Source organism: Eucalyptus grandis, chromosome 8, assembly GCF_016545825.1.
Source record: "Eucalyptus grandis isolate ANBG69807.140 chromosome 8, ASM1654582v1, whole genome shotgun sequence".
In the NCBI taxonomy this organism is placed as follows: domain Eukaryota; kingdom Viridiplantae; phylum Streptophyta; class Magnoliopsida; order Myrtales; family Myrtaceae; genus Eucalyptus; species Eucalyptus grandis.
The window spans coordinates 33,028,058-33,053,098 of NC_052619.1; the positions used below are offsets into that span (position 1 = coordinate 33,028,058).

At 40.4% G+C, this 25,041-nt stretch overlaps 1 protein-coding gene and 1 non-coding gene across 2 annotated transcripts; both read right to left on the reverse strand.

Annotated features, from left to right (window-relative positions):
• Positions 1-14,225: 14,225 nt before the first annotated feature.
• LOC104416971 (glycosyl hydrolase 5 family protein-like) lies at positions 14,226-16,402 on the reverse strand. Its single transcript, XM_039299882.1, has 4 exons — positions 15,984-16,402; positions 15,662-15,829; positions 14,864-15,384; positions 14,226-14,653 (listed from the first exon to the last, which is right to left on the reverse strand). The coding sequence occupies exons 1-4, from the start codon at positions 16,400-16,402 to the stop codon at positions 14,226-14,228; spliced, it is 1,536 nt and encodes a 511-aa protein (XP_039155816.1).
• Positions 16,403-20,300: 3,898 nt separating this feature from the next.
• Positions 20,301-24,523, reverse strand: LOC104416965. Its single transcript, XR_005545198.1, has 5 exons — positions 24,332-24,523; positions 22,212-22,654; positions 21,704-21,951; positions 21,012-21,532; positions 20,301-20,910 (listed from the first exon to the last, which is right to left on the reverse strand). It is a non-coding gene; the product is annotated as a glycosyl hydrolase 5 family protein (transcript).
• Positions 24,524-25,041: the final 518 nt, after the last annotated feature.

Sequence of the window (25,041 nt, forward strand, 5' to 3'; positions counted from 1 at the left end):
GTATGGAAACCTGTTAAGAAAGTATGGGCTAATATTGTTTATATTACTAACACCAAAGGACCCAAGAAAGTTTGGGTACCAAAGAAAGCTTGAGACTTTATTTTAAATGCGGGTCTCTGTCAAGAAACGGGTAAAGTGGTATCTTGACAGCGGATGCTCAAGACACATGACAGGAGACTCAAATTGTTTTATAAAGCTTGCTCAAGTAAATGGTGGAAAAGTTTCATTTGGAGGAAATAGCAAAGGAAGTATTGTGGGATTTGGAACCGTGAAAATTGGTACTCTCACAATAAGTAATGTCTCCTAGTGGAAGGACTCAATTACAATCTTCTCAGCATTAGTCAATTGTGTGATACTTGGTTTCAAGATCTTCTTTCAAGAAGGAACATGTTACGGAATCGGTAAAGACACTACTCGATCTTTCATGGGTCGAAGACATGGAAATATCTATCTTACGGATGTGAAACCAAATGAATCGCAGTGTCTTATCTCAATTCAAGACGAAGCATGCTTATGGCACAAAAAGCTTGGTCATGTCAACATGAAGCAATTACCCAAAATCTCATCAAAGCAGCTTGTTCGAGGTCTACCAAAATTACCATACCAAAAGACTGATTCATGCACTCCATGCATTCTGGGAAAGCAGGTAAGAAATTCTTTTAAGCCAATAAATTATGTCTCTACTAATTATGTTCTACAGTTGCTGCATATGGATCTCTTCGGACCAACCAGAACTTCGAGTATTGGGGGTAAGAAGTATTGCCTAGTAATTGTTGATGATTACTCGTTTTACTTGGGTATATTTCCTATCAAGTAAGTCCAAACCTTTTCGTATTTTGAAAAATTTGCTAAAAAGGTTCAAAATGAAAAAGGTTGTGTTATCTCTAGTATAAGAACAGATCATGGAGGTGAATTTGAAAATCAAGATTTTACAAAATTCTGTGATGAATCGGCTTGTAAGCATATGTTTTCCTCTCCGTATACTCCTCGGCAAAATGGAGTTGTGGAAAGAAAGAACAGAACTCTTCAAGAAATGGCTAGAACTCTTTTAATTGAAAGTAAAATTTATTCTCGATTTTGGGCGGAGAAGCTGTTTCAACAGCTTGCTATATCATCAATAGAGTCTTCTTAAGATCTATTCTTCGAAAACCCCTTATGAGTTATTCAAAGAAAAGAAGCCTATTGTTTCATACTTTCATGTATTTGGTTGTAAATGTTTTATATTGAAAAATGCAAAAGATCGAGTTGGTAAGTTTGAAGAAAGATCAGATGAAGATATCTTTCTTGGATATTCTACTTTAAGCAAAGCTTACAGAGTCTATAACAAGAAGAGCCAGTCTGTAGAGGAGTCAATGAATGTCAAATTTCAAGACTCAACGCAAGATGAGTCAAGTCAGACTCATCAAGAAGAGTCTGAACCTGCTCCAGACCCTCCAAAGTCTACAACTCAAGAAGCATCTCAGACTCTGGAAAACCAGCATCAGGTTGTTAGTGAAGATCCAAATAAAGAAAGAGATCATCTACCAGACAAATCAACGAGTAACTGGAAGCATAAGTCCAGTCATCCCAAAGATCTTATAATTGGCGAAATTAATGAAGGAATTCGCACAAGATCCAAAAGGCGAGAAGAGTCTAGTCTTTGTGGCACTCGTTTGAAATTGAACCAAAAAGCATATAAGAAGCTTTATCTGATGAAAGCTGGATTGAAGCTATGCAAGAAGAGCTCAGACAGTTCAGCATAAATGATGTTTGGGAATTGACATCCCAACCAAAAGGTAAAACTGTTATTGGAGCTAAATGGGTATTCAGAAACAAAATGAACGAGAAAGGAAAAGTCGTACGAAATAAAGCAAGACTCGTAGCCAAGGGATATATACGCAAGAAGAGGGAATAGACTATGATGAGACTTACGCTCCAAAGTGGCAAGGTTAGAAGTTATTCGACTTTTACTTGCGTTTGCTCATTTATAAGAATTTCAGTTATTCCAAATGGACGTCAAAAGCGCCTTCCTAAATGGATTTATCCATGAGGAAGTATATGTGGAACAACCACCGGGGTTTGAAGACTCAAAGAAGCCGACTCGGTCTTGGGACCGAAAAGGGCTTTGTATGGTTTAAAGCAAGCACCTCGGGCTTGGTACGACAGATTAAGTAAGTTCCTAATACAAAATGGTTTTGTCAAAGGTAAAGTGGATACGACTTTATTTATCAAGAAGGTAAACAAAAGTTTCTTACTTGTTCAAATATATGTGGATGATATTATTTTTGGATCCTCTAATGAAAGTCGTGCAAGAAATTTTCAAGGTCTATGCGATGAGTTTGAAATGAGTATGATGGGAGAATTAACATTCTTTCTTGGTCTTCAAATAAAACAATTGAAGGAAGGAACTTTTATTTATCAAGAAAAATATGTTAATGATCTTGTCAAAAGGTTTGGACTGGAGAATTGCAAAAAACGACATACCGATGTCAAGTTCTTTAAAGATAGATAAAGATGAAGAAGGGAAGAAAATTGATCAAAAGCTGTACAGAGCATTATTGGATCACTTCTTTATCTTACTTTAACCTCTAGACACGATATTTTGTTGAGTGTTTGCATCTGTGCTAGGTTTCAATCGGATCCTAGAGAATCCCATCTCGGTGCTGCCAAACGCATCATAAAATACGTTACTTCATCATCAAGCATCGGTCTTTGGTATCCTAAGAAGGGAGACTTTAAACTTCTGGGATATTCGAGGCAGATCTAGCCGGTTGCGAGTTGATAGAAAGAGCACTTCAGGAACTTGCCGATTGCTTGGAAGCGAAACGTGTCTTGGTTTTCAAGGAAACAAAGTAATCGTGTCTCTTTCAACAACGAAGCGAGTATATAGCTATTGGAAGCTGCTGTTCGCAAATTCTATGGATAAAACAACAGCTAAGAGATTTTGAAATCGAAGACTCATGCACAGAGATTAATTGCGACAACACCAGCGCTATCAACCTCACCAAAAATCCAATTCTCCACTCAAGAGCGAAGCATATAGAGATTCGACATCACTTTATTAGAGATCATGTTCAAAATGGAGACGTTTCAATTCAATTTGTTGACTCAAAGAATCAACTGGCGGATATACTCACAAAGCCTTTGGAGAAAAATCAATTTGAGTCTATACGGTCCAGACTCAACATTTTGAGGTATGAGGATATCAAAGTCTAAAGACTTTCAGACTCAGGCTTACAAGACTTTATCTACTATCTTGGCTCGACCTTCAGACTGTAAGTCTTTCTCTCTCCAATCTTATCTTGAAAAGTCGTCAAGAATCGCAAGCAGGGGACCATAGAGAATGAGTGAGGGGCCTACGCACTTCGATCTTACTGAAGATGAAGTTACTCCAAATCAGCAACCGAGCCCACAACATTCTCAGCAGCGTCATTCTCCACCATCTAGTCCTCAAGGCGTTGTTGATCGGCATCGGGAAGAAATCATCGAGGATGCGGACCCCATGTGTTAGAAGTTGAGAGAGGCGATATCAACCAATCAAAGTTTCCATTGCTTGGGCTACACTTGAACCGGTGAAGGACGGGAGAACGGATGAGAAGATCACCTACTCACGGATGAATGCATTCAACATCTTGCTTCACAAAATTGTGATCAATTGCCTTCGGCCGAAATCAACTTCCAAAACTGATGTGTCAAGTTCTGAGGCAAAGTTGATGTATGCCATCCTCTGTGGTAAGAAGTTTTCTCTCCCTCATCTTGTTATGTTTCACATGTATAGAGCGAGTGATGAAGGATAGAGGTCAACTCCCTTACCCAAGCCTTGTTACTGAGTTATTCGGACATCTGAATATTCAGCCTCCATAAATCTTTTGTGTTCGATCATGTGATCATATGGTGGTAGGACTGAAAATGGTAACCAAAATGCGTCGAAGGAACCGAGCAAGGAATTGGAGAAATTCAAGGAGAAGACTCCTACCAAATCTCATCAATTCTCTTCTGCTGCTAAGAGAAAAGGGAAGGAGCCCATGGCTGCTTCATCAAAGAAAAGAAGAGCTCTCTTCGTTGAGGATGAAGATGATGACGAAGACATCACAATCTCTGCAATGACTTTGAGGAATTTAGGTCGTCCTGTTCCATAGAAAGAATCAGAACAAAAGACGAAAGAAGCGAGAGGAGAAGGAAGAAGGAGAAAGAGAAGCGAGCAAGAAGCGAGAGAAGAAAGATCCGAAGAAGAAAGAAGAGAAGAAGGAGAACCCGAGGAAATCTCTTCTCCACCGTAGGCATGGAAACGGGGAGATCGGGAGAAAGGATTGACGTCTTCATATCCGGATGCAAGTGAAGGAGTCGGTCGCTGGCTGCGGACCCGGAAGATGTTTATGCATCTCAATTTCCCGAGGAAGGTCATGAAGCTTCATCGCCAAACCTGCGAGATTATGCTTTGATCCACCATCGCTGCGCTATACTCCGATCGAGCCGAAGCAAGTACTCGGGCGATAATGGAGCAGATTTTTGAGAATCATGGATATTCTCTTGGAGATGAAAGGTCAGATTTATGCCTTGGGATGCGAAGTTCAAAGCTTGAAGAATGAAGGTCAAGCTTCTTCCTGTTCATTAAATGAAAAGATGCAAGCCCTCTCTATTCGAATCAGGCCAATGCCAAGAGTGAGGAGGTTATGCACCAAGGAAGACTTTAAAAGGCCGGAAGGCATTGTTCGATCTATGGAAGATTTCCAGCTTGTCCGCGTTCCCAAGCAATCTTGATTTCATCTCATCCTTTTTAAATGATGACAAAAAGGGGAGAGATGCATGATTTGAAAACTTTCAATCTTTTTTAACTGTTTGTTGGATTGTGTTTAAACCGCATCATTTGTTTTTGACAGACTTTGACTTTGTTTTGTGTATGGATAAGAACGCCTAGACTTGGACTTGACTTTACTGCTTTTATTAATCAATATTGATATCTTATGAATGGCTTAATCATATATTGGACTAACCTATTTTCCGTGTTTGCGAGATTCTAGTGTTATTCTATTAGCCATTTATTTCTATAAGATATGCATATGTGGTTGAGAAATGTTTTGCGGTCAAAGTTATCCAAATCTGCAGGAAGGTTTTGTCACCATCAAAAAGGGGGAGATTGTTGGAGAAATCCTCGTGAAGAGTTTTGAAGTTGACAAAACGTTTCCGTCGCCTAGTCTCGAAGGTCTGCGGACTCGTTAGTTAAAGTCGAAGACTTCCGGACAGCCCGAGACTCAAGACTCAAAGTCTATCCTCATTGACATCAACGATCCGTTGAAAAAAGTTATCCCGAACTGAATGTTTTGTTCGGGATTTAACCTTATCATCTGGAGAAGATCTCATGGCTGGAGAAGACGTATCGGAATCCTTTGATTGATCAAATTTGATTCAATGACTGAAGATTCGATGATTGTCTAAATATTATTGGAAGGTTCTACTTATGGAAACCGAGATCCCGATTGTATGGGCGAACAGATTGATGGGCTATCAACACGTTCTTTTAATAGCTCGAATGATCTTCCTAATTGATTCCGTCCAACGGGTAGATTGGAGGAATTCCTTTGGTAAGTGCCAACGGGTATGATGGCATAAAGGAGTATATAAGGAAGACGTCCTTAGTTGTTCGAGGAAGTGCGCGATAGAAAAATTCCAAAGTCTCGAAGCTCCTATTTGTTTAGATAAATCCTTTGAGCGAATACTTGTATACAAAAGAGAGTCTATATTTGTGAGAGACCTTGAGGAGGTGTGGCAAAGACATCTACACTGTGGAATCAAGGCAAAGCTGTGCTGTAACTACTCTTTGATCATAGTGAAATCCAGCCGGTGGGCTGTCAGTGCGGAAGAGTGGACGTAGGCTTGGAAAAGCTGAACCACTATAAATCCTGTGTTCCAATTTCTCTCTTCCTACCTTGATCGTATTTCAATTTGTTAAGAATTGCTTCCGTATATCGACAAATTGTATGTGCGCCTATTCACCCCCCTCTAGGTGTTTATACTAGCAATATCAGGCTTTGTCATAGGATCTGCTACCATTCTATGCGTAGATATGTACTGTAAGTTCACATCCTTTCGTGCAACCATATCCTTGACAAAGTTATACTTGGTATCTATATGTTTGGTCTTGCCATGATATTTTGGATATTTGGTGTACGCTATAGCTGCTTGGCTATCACAATAAACCAATAATGGATTTGCAGCTTTCTCAATAACACCTAAATGATCCAAAAATCTCTTAAGCCAAACTCCTTCTTGTACTGCTGCTGATAATGCCACGAACTCAGCTTCCATCGTGAATAAGGCTATACACGTTTGCTTCTTACTACTCCATGATATGGCGCCATTGCTCGGTAAGAAAGCAAATCCGAGGTAGATTTCCTTTCATCTAAATCTCCTCCTCAATCAGCATCGAATAGCCTTCAAGTCGCAGATTCTTTCCTTGGTAATTCAACTTGTAATCAGCAGTTCCCTTCAGATACCTTAGTATTCTCTTAACGGCATTCCAATGTGCTGGACCTGGATTGGATTGGTATCTACTCACCATTCCAACTGCAAAACATATGTCGGGTCTTGTACACATCATAGCGTACATCAAGCTCCCAACAAAGACTAGCATAAGGAACATGTTTCATTTGTTCCTTCTCTTGTGGAGTCCTTGGACACAGTCTATGGCTCAATCCTTCACCTTTTGCAATGGGAGTGTCTATGGGTTTACAATCTTGCATACGAAATCGTTCAAGAACCTTATTTATATATGTTTCTTACGAAAAAGACAACGATCTCTTCGAACGATCTCTTGAAATCTTAACTCCAAGAATGTATGCAGCCTCACCCATGTCCTTCATCTCAAAGTTGGAAGACAACCGACTCTTGACAGTCTTAACAAACTCCATATTGCTTCCGGCAATTAGTATATCATCAACATATAATGATATGATCACAAATTGATCATTGGATCTTTTGATATATACACAATGATCCTCATCAATCATCGTAAAATCATATGCCATTATGGCATTATGAAAACGTATATACCATTGTCTTGATGACTGCTTAAGACCATATATCGATCTCAAAAGTCCACATACTTTTTCTTCTTGGCCTTTCACTATGAAACCAGCAGGTTGTTCCATATATATATTTCTTCCTCTAATTCTCCATTGAGGAAAGCAGTCTTTACATCCATTTGATGTAACTCAAGATCCGTGACTAGCCACTATTGCCGAATAATGCGAATCGAGGTAAATTTCACTACAGGGAGAAAACGTATCTTCATAATCAATTCCTTCCTGTTGATTATACCCCTTCGCCACAAGGCGAGCCTTATGCTTTTCAATCGAGCCATCGGCCTTTCGCTTTATTTTGAGAACCCACTTGTTCCCAATAGCTCTGCGTCCTTTTGGAAGATTAACCAGTTCCCAGACTTGGTTTGATTTCATTGACTCAATTTCCTCTTCTATTGCATTAATCCATTTTTCCTTACTAGGGCAATTCAGAGCCTCATTAATATTTCTTGGCTCATCCTCATCTTATGGAGCAACCATAAAAGTTTCCCCTTCAATGTCAAAACGTCGACGGGGAATACTTTGGCGACTTGTTCGCCGTATGGGAGATTGTACACTTTGCACATCATCCCCCATCATGCTCCCACTTGGATTAGGTAATGATGATGTCGTCTCATCATGTGGTTGTATTTGAGAATGAGTTGAATTCAATTCATCACTTCTCATATTACTCCCACTTGGACGAACTCCACTAACATCATTATCCTGATCCAAGGTCTCAAATAGGGAACAATCTTCCCCTATTTCGCCATTCTTAGGAAATTCATCCTTTAAGAATGTGACATCTCGTGATTCAAACTCGCTTATACTCCCACTTTCCTGCTCACCTATGAACACATATCCTTTTGAGTGTTCTGAGTACCTTATGAAAATACTCTTCTTTCCTCTGGGACCCAATTTCCCAAATTTGTGAGAGGACTCATGTGTATAGGCGGCACAACCCCATGGCTTAAGAAAACTTAAGTCCGGTTTTCTACCTGTTCATAACTCATATGGAGTGGAAGTAACTGATTTGGAAGGCACATGGTTAAGTATATAGGTAGCAGTTAACAATGCATCACTCCAAAATGTAATAGATAAGTTAGCATGCGCCATCATGGACCTAACCATTTCCAGTAGGGTTCTGTTTCTTCTCCCCGCAACACCATTTTGTTGAGGAGTATATGGAATAGACAACTGTCTTTCTATTCCTTTTTTATCACATAATTTTCTGAATTCATCAGATAAATATTCTCGACCTCGATTGGATCTCAATGCTTTTATTTTCTTGTCTAATTGATTCTCTACCAGGTTCATAAACCTTTTGAAACAACTTATTACTTCAAATTTATGAGAAATCAAATAGACATATCTGAATCGAGTATAATCATCAATAAATGTGATGAAATAAACAGCCCCATGCCTTCCTTTCACATTCATTGGACCACAGACATCAGAATGGATTAAATGCAGAGGAAATTCAGCTCTTTTACCTTTCCCAAATGGTTTCCTCGTCGTTTTCCCTTTTAGGCAATGCTTACATATGGGCAAATCGACTTTTTCAATGTTGCCCAACAAGCCCTCTTTGGCTAGTCTATTCATACGCTGTTGGTCAATGTGACCAAGTCTAGCATGCCACACATTCACATCATTATCATATGTATTAGGAGACGTGAGAAGGGAATAACAAACATTTGCATTAACATAATAAATATCTAATACAATGAAACCATCCAGAAAATAACCACAATCATAGTAATTTGTATCCAAAAACAAATTCACACATCTACTATAGAAGTTCATATTAAAACCTAATTTAACCAACACTAATACGGACACTAAATTCCGACGAATCTCCTGAGCATACAACACATCATGTAGGAACAAAGTGCGTCCACCACGCATATTCGGTTGGCATGTGCCAATTCCTTTCACTTCAGCTTTGGAGTTGTTTCCCACATAGATCCACTTAGTTCCAGTTGGTACTCGTCGAATTCCACGAAGGATCCTCTATCCTTCGCTACATGGTCCGTCGCTCCCGAATCCACAGTCCACAAAGGATTAGACTCGGTTAAGAACACAGAACTCGACACAAAAGTAAAGTTCTGAAAAGTACAAGGGTGCATACCTTCTTTGGCTCACGATAGTTGCGAGCATAGTGACCCTTCTTGTCACAGTTGTAGCATTTCACCCTTGCAAGCTTCTTCATGCGAGGACGCTTTCCTCTTCCATGTTGGTTAAACTTGGGTTTCTTCCCTGAAGGACCTTCTTCCTTGCCTTTCCCTTTATCAAACCAGTTAGGGCGCTTGCACTTGGAGCTCGAAGCTCCATTTGAGCTAGAACTAGCATGATAGAGTTCTCGCATCCGGCTTAGCCGCCAAGAGGCGGTCCTCTTCCCGGCTCAAGATGGCGCCTTTGCATCCTCAAAAGATTTGATATTTTCATTATGGGTCGTGCACCTTCATATGCTCCCAACTCGAGGCAAGGAACGAATCACCGCTTTGCACCTCGCTGTTCATCTCGTGAGGACATGGCCAGCATCTTTCAGCTCATTTATCATATTTGACATCTTTCTAAGATGTTGCTTCATGGTCTGACCATGAGGCTTCTTATAGGAGTCAAACCTAATAGTGAGTTGTCTCAGTCTGGTCACCGAAGTATGGCCAAATCTAGCTGCCAATGCCTCCCACATTTCCTTGGCATTGTCAAAACGCCTAAACTCTCGCATGACGTCATTTTCCATGCTGCTCGAAGAACGTGATGCGAGCAAGAGAGTTCTTTCGTTTCCATGCAGCAAAAGCTTCCTTATCTCTTTTGTCTTTGTGCAATATTTCCTTTTTTCGGGTTCTACCATGGTCGGGTTAAGAGCCTCAAGTGCCTCTTGCTCTTCCGGACATATTGATTTTCATGTGCCATATCTCATAGTTGTCACCATTGAGCTTTTCACCTTTGTTCAGCTCGGCAACTATGCTCTTCGTGGCTGAAGCCATTGATCTGAACACATCAGACATATATGCAAGAATTATTAATGCCTATCATTTATACATCCCTATTTGCATAGACCCATCATATTAATGAATAATTTCAAGTAAGGCTTCAGAATCAAAAGGTCACTATGTTTCCAATCATCATCCAAAATCCTAACTTAAAACTATCATTAATATAAATGTCTTATGCAAAATAAATTCTATGAAGTTACAAAAACTTCTATAACTACCCACAGCTAACTACCCACAACAACTAGCAATAACAAAAAGCAACAGATAATTGACATACAATATAATAATGCTTTCATATAATACAACTAACATATAGGTGGCTACATCAACAACAATCAGGTAGTAAGCATTACATAAGATGTCCACAAAGCACACTTAACTAAGAAAACAGCTAATACATCTAACACCAAGCCAGCACACGAACTGGGAAAGATCCTTTTTTGTTCAATTTCTTGATTTTTTCCCTTGTAACAATGCAGTAATATTCATTTATAAAATCCATCACAATTTTCTTATATGAAGCAGCTCCGTTGACATCCCATATGCGATTCAACACATCTTGCCATTCGGGTGGAAGAGTGTTTATGAAAAATCGCACCATTTCGATCAGGCATAGGACGACCATTCCATATGACTGTTAAATCTTCCCATGACCTCAAGGACATGATCAATTAAGTCTCCACTCTCCCATCGATGATCGACGGCTCGGCTATCAACTTAGACAAACCTTATCCTTTTGTTCACCAGAATCGCGCGAATAGGTGTGCGCAACCTCGGGGGAGGCATTGTTCGTGCAACAAATGCGGACTGTTCCCGCAACAAATGCAGAACAAATAAGGGATCACATATAATTCACATAGACTTAATTGAAGAAAAACACATTCTTTTCCTCTTTTTGTTTTTTGGGTCAACGGTCAACGGTCAACGATCGTCAGTCAACGGTCAACGGGTCAACGGTCAACGGGTCAACGGTCAGGTCGTCGGTCGTCGGATCGGTCGGACCGGATAGACCGGTCGGACGGTTCGGGCGAACCGACGGCACGTGCCGCGCGCGTGCGCGGGATGACGTCACGTGCCGCGCGCGTGCCGGGCGTCCGCGGTTCGGGTCGGGTCGGGTCGCTGGCCGGTGACCGCCCAGCCAACCGTCGTCGTGCTGACGTCATCGATGATGTCACCCTAGCGGTTACTGACCGTTGGGTGACGTCATGCTAATGTCAGCACGCGTCGGTCCACCGACCGGCGCGTGCCGGTTCGCCACCGGTGCGTGTGGCGCACGCGCTAGGCAAGCCAGCGCTTCCGGGCGTGTCGCGCCCACGCGCAGCAGCTTTTGGCCGCGCGTGTGGGCGCGTGCGGCGTCTCCCAGTGGCGTGCGACATACCACCAGACTCGTCTCGACGACCCCTTTCTCCCTATGCTATCATAATTTGATTTTGACTTACGAAAACTCGGAAAAATGGGCGAATAGCGCTCGGGTGTTGGGATTTCTCACCCTGATCCGTACGGCCGAATTACTTTCGCGAAAAATCAATCAAAAAACATCAAACAGGTTGGGAAAAATGTGAACTAGGGCTCTGATACCAATGTTGGGAATAACGGATCCCCGAAAAGCGAATTCGACACTAAATCGAACCCCTAAATCAATGCGGAAGACGAGCCCGGGAAAACAACACGTATCACTGATCCTAAAGCACACCACGGATTCGAGTGTACCTTTTAAGCCACAGATTAAACACCGGCGCCGATAGAGGAAGAGAAACTTGGTCCTGTTCGATCCGATGACGCCTTGAAGGGAAGGAAAAATGTTGCCGGAGCTTACTATTTTTCTTTGGAGAGAGAGAGTGCGCGGGAGAGGAGAAGACGTATGTTGATTTCTGTTTTCTTCCAACCAGTGTCTTCTCTCTCTCTCCTCCCTTTTATATGTCCCCCCATCCACGGGCCGTATTCCCGTGGACCGGGCTTTTTCGGCCCAACTTGGGCGGATGGGCCTTAAGCCCATTACTAATAAAACCATCACATCTCTTACCTAAATAAATTATTTTGCTGACGATAGACACGATATAAGGCCAAATCACATTATTCTTGGTCGGCAGAATAACTTCGCTGTCTCAAGTGAAGTAGAACACGAGGAACTATGCAATATGATACAATTTGAAGGAAGATCCTTAACCCCGTGCGATACTTTCCTTGGTATCTTAATGAATTCTCAACCATCGTCGTAAGTAAATATGCATCAGTGGTTGAGATAGGATGCCGCCCATGAGAATTCCGTGTGAAGTTGTGAATTTTAGCCCTGTCGAAATTCGTTATAGAGGTCCTAAATATTGATAGTCGAGATTTCTTTAACCTGCGCGTTTATCTTATTGGTGTGCCAATATATATCGCAACTAATAGTCGGGAATCGACCGAGACATCAATATGGGAAAAAATTTGTGTTCTGTAACAATTTTAATATAAAGTAGGTAGAATGGTGCTCTATAATTAACGTTACTTAAGTTATTTTGAGTTTGCTAAATTCAGTCGATACACTAGTTAATTAGACCTACCTAAACTCAACGATCAATACGACTCAATTAATGAAGGATATCATCACTTTTAGATTAGCGTAGGAGAGCGGTTGAGATGACGGTACACTTTTCTACCACATATTACCAAACATCGTAGCGGAGGATTAGACAAAATTGGCAACATATTTAAGGAGTCTTAATTGCGAAGAGACTCATAGTTATCTTCTCATGTGAAGAACTGCTCCTGGAATGGTTCATCTACATATTATTATAATGTTGTGAAAAATTAAGTGTTAAAAAGGAAAAAAAAATTCGCCAAAGAAAAAGGAAAAAAAGAGAGGTAAAAGCAAGAAATTACCTACCCATTTTCCACTAAAATGGGCAATAAGTGAAATTCGTCAATTGTACCATAAGTGCAACAACCGATTTTATCTTCTTTCTTTTCTTTTAAAATTTTTTGAATAAATGTTTTCTTAAATTATTGAAAATTTTGTAAGATGTTCATTTTGTATTTGCTTTTGAGAAAAATATTCATACAATGCTAAAAAGAGTAAAACACTGTTAGAGAATTTTATGTCATCATTTAAGTAGAGTTATTAAACTATGGGAAAAATTCTAAATAAGGGTTTGAAGTGTTTTTATTTTCTCAAATAAGAATATGAAGATGATATTATTTCAAATAAGGGCTTGAAGTGCCACTATTTTCTTAAATAAGGGTTTGAAGTGGCTATGTCGGTTTCAATTAACTGACCCAACTTTAAATAAAGACATGTTCATCCTTTTTTTTTTTTGAGTTTTTCTTTCTATTTTCTATTTTTCCTTTTTCTTTTTTTTTTTTTATTTTAAATTTTCTAGTTTTCTCTTTCTTCTTCATCGGTGGCTAGCCACCAACGTGCACTAAGAGGATTGGACGAGGGTTGCCTTCCCTCAATTTAGCGAGGGATGGTCTCCCCTAAGTGAAGCCATCATGCCGACCACAGTGAGGCCAGCCCTTGCCAAAGCTAGGTGAGGGTCACCTCACTGTAGTCGCAAGGGCTTGGGCGAGGCAACCCTTACCAGTGATAGGCAAGGGTCGCTTGACCCTCGCCGATACTTGTTGAAAAGAAAAAGAAAAGAAAAGAAAAAGAATATAAAACTAAAATTTTCTTTCAACGAAAAATTCCTTTGACTAGTTGGAAAATTTAGTTGCCTGGTGATTGGCGAGATCATGCCCTTACTTAAAATTGTCATAGCCACTTTATGTCCTTATTTGACACAAGATTCACTTCAAGCAGACCCTTATTCGGATTTTCCCTTAAATTATCGGTCTTCTGTTCCATGTTCCGTTTCACACAAGCAAAAACCCATTTTTGAAATTTGCTTTCAGAAAGTAGAAATCCAGCACTAATGTTGCTCATTCAAAGGATTTACTATAAACACTACCAGCATAAAATTGGGCACTCTTAGGCACGTTAATTTCATGAAAAATGAATGATTTGTAAAATATTTCCTAAAAAGCTGATTGTTGATAGTGCTTACAAAATTGCTATACCGCTCATTCATTTGCACTTAAAACTGCCAGAATTAAGAGAAGTTCAAAGCAAACTTTTGTGCCACAATAAGTAGAAAACGGTAAATCCTGGCAAACTAAGAGCTCCTAGAAGGGGGAAAAAAAAATAAAAGAGGAAAAATGATCACCGTCTCGTCTACGTTGAACGCGTCATGTTTACCAACTCGAACCACTGGCTCGCCGGGTTGCAGGTAGCATCTTCTCTCAAGCATTTGCAAGGACTCGCGATGACGGTCTTAGTACTAAAATCTATGTCCAAGCAAACGGTGACATTACTGCCAACGATGTTGGATGAAAAATGCAGTTTGGACTCCGAAATGGTCTTCCATCTAGATCCGTGGTCCGCGCAATTTGTGCTGAGCTTCACCGGTTTCTCCAGCCGATCCGCTTGCATACACAAATCCGTTCCTCTCATCCGGATCGTGTGGTGGCTCGTGTGGGTCCAAGCTTCGGACTCGTTGCATGCGCCTAGCTGCAGCTGTTCCTGCTCTCGTTTCCTTTGGATGCAGAGACCCGTGAGCGGATGAAAAAGAATTCTGCGCGTAGGACTTGATGAAGTTGCACCTGCAATGTCATGGACACAAGAAAGATAAAAGATGTGATTTACGACATGATCGAAGTGTTGATTAGTCGAGTTCCATTTGAAGAGGGACTCGTGTTTGATTCGGTCTTTCGATTTTCAGTAGATATCGTCACTAAGGAAATCTTTGGGTTTTGATGATTGAACCATAAAAAAAAGATGAACAAAATTAGGAGCGTGTAGTGTTATTATACCTTGAAAAGGGGCTTGAAGGGCAGAGATCCTTTGCAAGAAGCTGGCATTTCTAGGCCCAGAGAAGTCCTTGTTCAGCACCCCGAACGTCTCCTCCATCCCTACGATCCCTTTTCTCAAGTAGTAGCTCCCCACAATCGTCCACAAGGCCCAATCGAAGTCGAGCTTGGCCGCGACTCCGAAGAAGCAGTTGAAGTACCGGTCGTCATTCACGTTTTGTCCGCTCAGTTCTCCTCCAAATTCGCTCACGAAGAGCGGCATTCCCTGGTTTAGTATGAACCCTGCCTTGCTCATCACCTTGTCTGTCGCGTCCTTGCATCGCTCGTTGGCGTTGCCGTCCTCCCAGACTGTCCCGCTCGAGGATGCGTACCAATGCAGCTCGAAAACTAGCTTTCTGGCGAAGCTCACCTTCATCGGTATGTGGCCAAGGAACCATAGGTCGGTGTCGCAATAGAGGCCGGAGGCTATGACAAGCACATGCAGGTTCGCCAAATGCACCGCTTCGGCTCCGCTCTCCATGTACCTGGAGTTCATTTTAGGACCGAAATTGAAGGTCAAACCGGACGATCATATTAGGTCAAATACCTCCCAGCGATCCAAAACCCTAACATAATTAGTCGATGTAGTTTATCAACTCGTCCCTTAAATATCTCATGTTTTGCCTCATTTTGCGACGCTCAACATGTGTTCCTTCAATTGAATAATGACCTACTGTAATAGCAACAGAGTCAGTTCAGAAGAAAAAAAATTTCGCACTGAAGCTAAATCCGCAACTTTTCTGACAAATTTACATGGAGTACCTGAGCCAGTCTCGCAGATTTTCTTTAGGACCTCGGAGCTCGTTCCTCAAGCTCATACCGACCACATTACCAACGCGGTGGAACAATGTGGCCATCCGAGTGAGGCCCTTGATCCAAAGGTTCGGGTCGAAGTACGGGTCGCCAAAGAACCCGTTACCGTCACGGTTGCTGCAACACCAACCGGGCTTGCTAATGTGATTGTCTAGTATGACCATTACATTATTGTCTCCAAGGCTTGTAACAACCGCCTGTAGCATTCAGATTAATCTAACTCACTGACTGGTGTCAATCTATGATGATGAATTGCGAAAATGCAAAGTACAAATCGTACCCGAAAGCAGCGAGAACAGAAACATCCAGAAGAGACGGATTGTTCTGTCGAATGCCTCCGATATAATCAACCAACCCGAGATCCCGGAACGATTGCGCCACCGACATCGAACCCAGCGAGTCGTTGGTGACCATGAAGAGCGGCCAGGTGAGCCTGACGCAGTTGAATCCCATCGACGCAATCTGCTTCGAGATCCAGTCAACGGGTTTCTTGTCGAGCCCTTCCGCGACCATGGGCTCGAGGTGCGACGCCCAGTTGACGCACGCCAGCTTCACCCGACGCCCCTGCTTATCGACGATCCACCTTGATTCGGTGTGAAGGCGCCACGAGGCCTTCGCGGGCTCGGCGTGTCGAGAGGCCACTAGAGCCCAGAGGGCGATGAAACACAAGTAGGAGGGACGTCGTCTCATGGCGATGGCGAGTTTTCTCTATCGGGATTGCTTTCAAACTAGCGAGGATTCAAGGGAAGAGAGAGAACCAAGAGCAGGCGACGGAGCTGAAGTAGTGCATGAAACCGAGCGGGGTTGTCTTGAAAACGTGCTTTGAAACTGTTCAGATATCCGCTTGCTGCTGCTGATTTTCGAACACGATACAGACATCGGTTAGAACTGTACTGCCTCAAGAGCCACGACACCCGAAAAGGGACTGCGTCAAGGGTTGGAAAAATCGGATCGAAGGTTGGAACAGAAGAAAACGAGCCAAGTCTCGAACGACCTTCTCGGAAACAAAAGTCAATGTTGGTTTCGCACGCAAGAACGACGAAATCAAAAGTCGCCGACTGCCGTGGATTGACATTTTCCTAAACATAGAGAGGTCAAGGTCGCACAGAGCACGTTTCGCGCCTCGAAACCACACCGCATAGTTACTCCGAAAAGAAAGAGAGATGCGGAGCATCGAGCCCAAGCTCCTGCTTGTCGGATGCTTATGGTGTCCATGTAAATTTTGTTAAGCTCCAGAAATATCCGTGCCTCGCTCGATAGGAAAAATTACCATATTAATCCTAAATTTATTGTACGGATACTAATTCAATTCTCAACTTTTTAATTTTGACAATATAGTTCTTTTGGCCATTTGCCATTGGAAATTACTGATGTGGCATTTGGAATTGTCGGCCGTCTTACGTGGCACGTTGACTTGGACAGTTTTCATTCAAAATGTTGTCTAATGAGAATCATTGTGTCGGAAATAGTGGCAATTGGCTAGAATAATTACATAAGAATTTCATGTAAATGTTTAGGATAATAATGACAAAATTAATAAATTTAGAATTGAACTAATACCCGTAAAATAGGTTTAAATTGAATTGTTAATTTTCACTTGCTCAAGCCTAAGATTATATTTGTTATATTTGTCGAAATATTTAACTTTGTGCCGTTGACTTGGTGGGGGAGAAAACGAGCATTTTTCTTGTACATAATTTTATCTATAGTCTCCATTTGCTACACTTTGTTATAGAGAATTCGGGGTGATTTTTTAAAAATCATCTTTCAATTCAGCATATTTTAGCTTTCTTTTCTACAAAGTTACTTTTTTTTTTTTTTTTTTTCAAAACTATTTAATGTCTATCCTTTGTTTTAACAAGATTTGATGGATATCTCATCATCCACAATAATGTATCATGAAGAGAATTGTTGGATATCTTGAGAAAATATGAATTCGTGGCATTTCTTATATCTAGAATTCCATTGATTTAATTTCATAGTAGGATTACTCACATTTTTTCTTCCTTTTCTTATAAAAATTTCATTGCCTGTAGTTGCTTGTTAAGATTTTATGCTTTGGGAAACCGCATTGAAGTCCTAAATGCTTGGCCCAATGCTTTATAAAAATTTGAAGCTGCATTTGATAGTTAAGATAAAATTTAGAATAGAATAAAAATTATCGTATCCTACGTTTAGTGCATTCTCAAGATAAAATAAAGTTAGATATAAGGGAGATATAGATCAGATAAAATACGGGAGAGATGGATAAAGATGAATAGGATTTTTAACATTTAAAATATGAATGTTATTTTTCTTAAATAACAAACTTCTTAAATTAACACAATTAAAATTATACTTCAACAAAAACAATATTTGAATTTGAATATAATAATTCAAAATAACAAAAAAATTAGGTATATTAATTGAATCTTTTAATTTGAATTTAATTATATTTTATAATATAAATTCAATATACATACATAACAATATATCACAAAATTTTATTAGAGAATGATGGAAGGGGAAAGATAGGAAAAATTAATTAAAAAAGGAAAATAAAAAATAAGCAAATAAAAATAAAGTAGGCAATAGTGTCATGAGAAATTTTTATCATTTTTGTTTGTAAAATTTTTGGTTCATTTATACTAATATACTTTTTATACCAAACAATATATATTATGATATGAATATATCCAACTCTATTACTGTAATCATCAAACGGTTAATAGGATATAACAAAATCTTTGAATTTCATATCACATCCTATTCAATCCTATCATGATAAAAAATCTGGATGATCAAATGTAACCTAAACGTTTAAAACATTGCAACCAAGTCTTAAACATTTTTATTGGTTGCAATCTGATTCTTGTCACAAGTTATTGGCCATATTTGCTAATGTGCCACGCTGGAGATCCAATATGGCATTTTTTTTTTCTTTTTATGGTTTTTAGCTTATGCAGTGTTGATGTGGTGTTGACATGGCGCACATAGGAGAAAAACAAAAATAGAAAAACAAAACCCAAATCGCGTACATTTTCTAAATCAAATACCTCCGGTGCCAATTCCTGCCGGTTCAAGTTGACATGGCTGTTGAATCATGCCGAAGCATGACGTGCGGAAAACTTTTGCCTTCATGACAAGCCACCGCGGAAAACGACCGGTAATGCGATACTTCCCTCCGTGGGCAAGCGATCGTGAAAAGCGTTACCTCCTTTCATCGACAAGCCACCGCGGAATGTTTTTTTTTCCTATGTAATCCACTAACATTGCCCAACGGCCACACAGGTCCTGATAATTGGATTAATTGGTGCTGGAAAAACATGATTAGAAAATTTACTTAAGTTCAAGGATTTGCTTAAGTAAATCAAATCTTCAAGGACTTGATTGATATAGTGCCAAGTTCGATAGAATTTGATCTCAATGCATCCATTGGGTTAAATCACCAAAAAAAGTCTTACATTTATTGTACTTTTACCAATTCAGTCTTAAACCTTTTAATTATGTCAATTGAGTCTTAAACTTTTTTACATTTTGCTAATTAAGTATATCTGATCAATTTTAGCACAAATTGCTAATATGGATATCGTCAATCTTACTTGGCATCGTTGGTGCTAATGTGGACTTTTTTAAATATTTTTTCTCTCATTTTCTTTATTTTTTTTATTGTCTTTTTGAGTAGGGGCTGGTTAGAATGTTGCGACCCTCACCCAAATCTTACGAGGGCTACGAAGCCCTCATTGTGGCTATGGAGGACCTTGCAAGAGTCGCAATGCCCTCACTAAATTTGGGCTAGGCAAAGGATTAGCGGCCCTCATCGGCTCCGGGCGAGGGCTCGTGCTCCCTCTCTTTGGTTGGCAACGGCTACCAAGCCCTCACTTGGCCACAACAAGGGCTGGCTAGGTGAAGGCTTGGCCGCCCTAGCCAGGACTGAAATGCCCTTGCCCAATATTGATGAGGGTTGCTAGCCTTCACTCCAAAAATAAAGTAAAGAAGAGGAAAAAAAATCATAAAAGATTCAAGTTATTAAAAAATGTCTATGCCACTGTTAGTCATGCCATATAGGACAACCGGCGTCCATGTCAGTCGAGCCACAATTGGCCTAATGGATTCAATTGGCAAATGTGAAGGAGTTTATGACTCAACTGGCATAATTAAAATTTTTAAGACTGGATTCGCAAAAGTATAAGAAATTTAAGGACTTCCTTGGTAATGTTTCCTGACTTATTGTATAAACTTAGGCTTCCTCTTAGCAATAAAGGTATGATACTCTTAGTGTAAATACTTATCTAAGCTACAATATATTTAGGGATCTCCTTTGTATCGAGTCAAAAAGAAGAAGATCAATGATAAAGAGGACAAGCTAAATGTCTAATTCAGAATGGGACAACCTCAATCCGCTAACTCCCACCAACTAGCGTATCCTTTAAAGATGTTCAAGGTCCACAAAAAGCAGGAGCCACCACATAGATTACACAATAAAACAAGAAGAAAATGTTGGAGATATGTTTTTGCGCAAATTGATTTCATTGAAGATTCTTAAATCAATCCAAGGCTCAGATTGATATCGATTGATGATTCATAATGATTTCATATCTTCGTATCTTTTGCTTTTAATGTTTACATCTTGTAATATAAATATACGTAAAGAACACATAACGATATACGGTGAAGACAGAAATTCTTCAAAGTTCTCTTTCCTCCTCCTTCCTCCTCCTTTTCTGTCAGAAAATACCAAAGAACATTTTATTCCTCTTGCACAGTAGAATTAACCAAATTTGGAAATTGTTATTTTCAGAGCCGGGTTCTGTCGACCAGCCTGAACCACTGGCTCGCCGGATCGCAAGAGCTTTCACTGCTCAAGCACTTGCAGGCCTCGACCATCACGGTGTTGTGAGCGTTCACGTCCAAGCAAACGGTGCTTCCATCTTCGGCCTTGGACGATAGGTGCATCTCGGAGGCCGATATCATCTCCCACTTCGTGCCAGGTTCTGTTGGGCTCGTGCCCAGCCTCGCCGGCCTCCCTAGCCCGATGGCTCGCAAGTACAGAGGCAACCCCATGACCCACAGCGCGTTCTGTGGCGTGTAACTCCACGGCTCCGAGTATATGCACGGACCCAAAACGAGCCTCGTCGGCCGTCTTCTCCTCAATATGCAGAGGCCAGTCAAGGGGTGGAATATGACCTTGTGAGCGACTGTTTGTAGCCCTCCTGGCCCTGAAACAGAAGAAGATTTTCAGAAAGTAGTACGATCGGAAAGATTTTATTCCGTGAGGTAGCCGAAATATGTAATCAGTTCTAGTTGAAATATTTCATACCTTGGAAAGGTAATTGAAGGACCGATATCCTACGTAAGTAGCTCGAGTTTCGAATGCCTGACCAATCGTAGTTGAACAATCCGTAGAACTCCTCCATCCCTACCACTCCTTGCCTCAAGTAGTAACTCCCTTGAAGGGTCCACAATGCAAAGTCCCAGTCAAATTCAGCGGCCATGGCCATGAAGCAATTCATGTACCTATTATCGTTCACATTGGTTCCTCGTTCATCAGCACCGAACTCGCTCACGAACAGAGGATACCCTTGTTCCAGCAGGAATACGGACTAGCTCATTACCTCGTTCGACACTGCTTTGCACACATCGTTTGGGTTTCCGGATTGCCACGCCTCCCCGTCGGTGAACCCGTACCAGTGCATCTCGAACACCAGTTTCTTCGTGAAAGAGAGGCTGACCGGTCTGTTCTGGAGAAACGAAAGGATTTTGTCGTAATGGAGGCCGGAAAGGATGACGAGGACATCAGGGTTTGCCGCGTGCACGGATTCCGCACCTTGTTGCATATACCTATACACAGCACCCCCATCGAATCAAAACCGGTGCAGTATTAGCGGTTGTTATTGTACGTCTTGAGATTTATGAGCACATTGACTTCTTACCAACCAATGCCAATCAAATAGGTTTCTGAAAAAATCACTTCCAACTCGAAGATATATAATAAAGAGCGATGCGACATACTTGTACCAATCATCGACATTTTGTCTGGGACCGCGAAGCTCGTTCCTCAAGCTCATGCCAATCACATTGCTAAAGCCGGTAGCCATGGTCGCCATCTTGTGCAAACCTTGCATCCAAACTTGTGGGTCGAAGTACTTATCACCAAAAAAGCCGTTGCCGTCCTCTCCACTGCAGCACCAACCCGGCGTGGTTATGTGATTGTCGAGTATCACCATCACTTGGTTGTTTCTAAGGCTTGTCATCACGGACTGAGACAAGAGATTTCCGGAAAGGACATGCATTAATACATAATGGTCTTGGTAGTATTGAATGTAGTTACTAGTACCATGATAAAAATTCGACATTCCCTCCCCTGAATCCTCGAACTATTATATTACTTATGATATGACTTCACAAGCTCTAGCAACTATTACTCGTCTCGCATCATATTAAAAATTTCATATCCATAGGACGCAAATTGGGCAATGCGTTTGTCCTTAAAATTAGAAGAGACAAAAACTAATGTTACCTTGTAGGCTTCCATTAAAGGAAGATTAATAAGGGAAGGGTTGTTGGATTTAATGCCGGCTAGAGATTCAAACAATCCGAGGTTCTGGAACGATTGGGTCACTGTAAGAGAAGCGAGTGTTTCATTCATAGGCAACTCGAGTGCCCATGTGAGCCTCACGCAATTGAACCCCATCTCTCTAATCTTCCTGGCAATCGTGTCGGCCGGTAGCTTGCTCAGCCCCTCAGCCAGCAGCGGCTGGAGGTGCGCCGGCCAGTTCACACAAGCGAGCTTTACCCGTCTCCCATCACCGTCCACAATCCACCGGGAATCGGCATAAAGTTGCTGAGCGACCACAGGCTTGAGTTGGGCCATGGAAAAGAAGAGCACTGTCGAAATTAGGAGAAGGAAATGCAACTTCGGAAGCGTTCCCATGATGGGTCTTTGCTCTTTTTGAACCTTCCCTGCAAGGAAAAAGAAAGAGTGTGTATAATGTGAATGAAGTCAATTGAATGGTAAGGTGTGCTTATATAGAGGGTGTCATTCGTTCCTTTGGACGATAGTCATTAATGCAACATAAACCGTATAATACTAAATAGAGTCGAGCCAAAAAGTCTTCAAGAATAGCAAACTCGGGCGTCTTTCTATATCTTGAAAGAGGATGCTCTATTCATTTGGGACACTAACGAGTAACAGCTATCAAACATGGAGGAAAGGAAGTCAGGAAAACTTAGAAATGTGTTTGAAGGAGAGAAATCATAGGGTGGGATGGAGTTTGATGGATGGTTTGGTTAGCTGTTTACTTCCAAATTTGCACATTTTTGGTTTAGAATATCCAATGTCTTTTTTTTTTTCCCTGAGTATCGTTAATGAGTGCCTTCAAATCACTTATTATGTATGTTATTTAGATAACTTATGTTTTAAGCATTGATTGTGCATAACAAGAACAAAATTGGTGCATCGAAAACTAAAAATGTCCCTACGATAGTCGTTGATAGAATCTTTCTTTCTTCTTTCTGTAAGTGAGGAGTGGGCGAATGAAGGATAAATATTGGCAATTTAAGATACAAGAGTCCTGTGTTGATGACATGACGTTCCATTTGAGGGATAAATATTTCCCAGAATTATGAGCTCGTTGTTGCAGCCCCACAGCAGTGCAATGCTAGGAAATAAATGTTAGATATATTAGGATGGGTGATCTTAGTTCTATCTTAATCTAAACAAATCACATCCACGCCGGAAGTCTGAACGGGGGTGCGCCCATTCAAAATCATACTATTAGCATTTCCTAATAAGTAACTTGCAAGAATGAAACGTGTGACCCTCAAACCAAACTCAAATATTTTGTACAGAAATTGTGGCTTTTGTTTCAATAAAAAAAGAATATATTGCACTCAGTATAAAGACCATGATTTTGAGTAGTTTAATAAAATATTTATATTTTAAATATTTTGAATTTTTCAAACTCTGGTGCACATCGCGTGATTTTACTCTGAAGATTGAAGACTGGTTGTGTGATTTTATGCCTTTTTCAATTGGTCAATGCCCTTTAGTGAATGCTCTTTGTTTATTAATTGCAATTTCGTCAGCAACAGACAACCGTACCTAATTAATAGCTAGTCAATTGCGAGGCCATTAGCTTAACTACACACAATAAATGTACTTGAAAAATTGAAAACACAAGCAACCCCTTTCGTCCTATGGGGTAGTTGTACACTTTGAAGTTAAATTGATTTCATTGTGTTTAATGCATCTTAATTAACCGACAGCATCGTATGATTTCAAGGACGATTAAAGTATATTGTATATATAGGGAAGTATGATTAAGGATCATTAATTTGAAGGTGAACTCTGTAAAGTTAAGCAAATCGTATCAAACAAAAGGCCTTCAAATGCCAGTTCATATGATAAACAGAGTAAGAATACTTCTTGGATCACTTCCAAATCAGAAAAATACATATTTCATGAGGAGTGCTTGCATCTAGGAAATTTGTGTTGGGATTTTATGGAACAAGTATAGGCTAAATAAACATAAACGCAATGGAAGCAAATGTAAAATTCTACTATACATGTATCTCCAAAAGCATTTTTTGTGCGTTATACTAAAAAATTAGAATATCAAAGGAGATTATACGGATTACCTCTTGAAACACACTTTAAACGAGTCGAATCATATGTTCTTCAGTTCGAGCCCCACAAACGTCGAACCTTTAGTTCAAACACTCACCAAGGCATCTTGACTGAAAAAGAGCTCGCCGGTAATTGCCACTATAATTGTGCTAGCAATCTTGTGGAGACAATCCTCTACACATGGTTAGCAACGGTTGCTAACCATGTAGTTCTCTCTCTCTCTCTTTTTCTTTCTTAACCCACTTACCTTCTTTCTGCTTTATATATATAATGTCCTAGTGAAGTCAACATTTAACTTCTTTTAGAAGTTAGTCTTTAACATTTCAAAGAAGTTATTGGCTACTTTTTCCAGACGTTTTCCAAAAGCTAGTCTTTAACTTCTCAAATAAGTTATTGACTACTTTCTATAGAAACTAAGTGAGCAAGATAACAGCTCTTGTGAGTGGGCTGTATCCGATCAAGTGAATTTGTTATGGTGTGTGATATTCCTAGGTTTATCACTAAGCTAGTAGTAAGACTTGCATTAACACATTAGTACTCCAAAGAGAATCGATTGTTACAATCAATCTTTAGGTCCTACAAGCTATGATTGACATTTAGCAATATGTCATGACTACCCAGATAGTGTGAATGCTTTAAAAATATAATGAACCTATCAGCTCTAGCTATAGTGTAATTCAATCCCTCTATTTTACTATGTCCCGATCGAACAAAGATCATG

Bases quoted from the DNA above. Each gene is read 5' to 3' on its own strand.
- LOC104416971 (XM_039299882.1), bottom strand. From the start codon at position 16,402: ATGAGACGACGTCCCTCCTACTTGTGTTTCATCGCCCTCTGGGCTCTA. The intron at 15,385-15,661 runs GTACTCCATGTA...AATGAACTCCAG, and splicing joins AATCTGCGAGACTGGCTCAG to GTACATGGAGAGCGGAGCCG. The intron at 14,654-14,863 runs GTATAATAACAC...ATGACATTGCAG, and splicing joins CCTTCAAGCCCCTTTTCAAG to GTGCAACTTCATCAAGTCCT.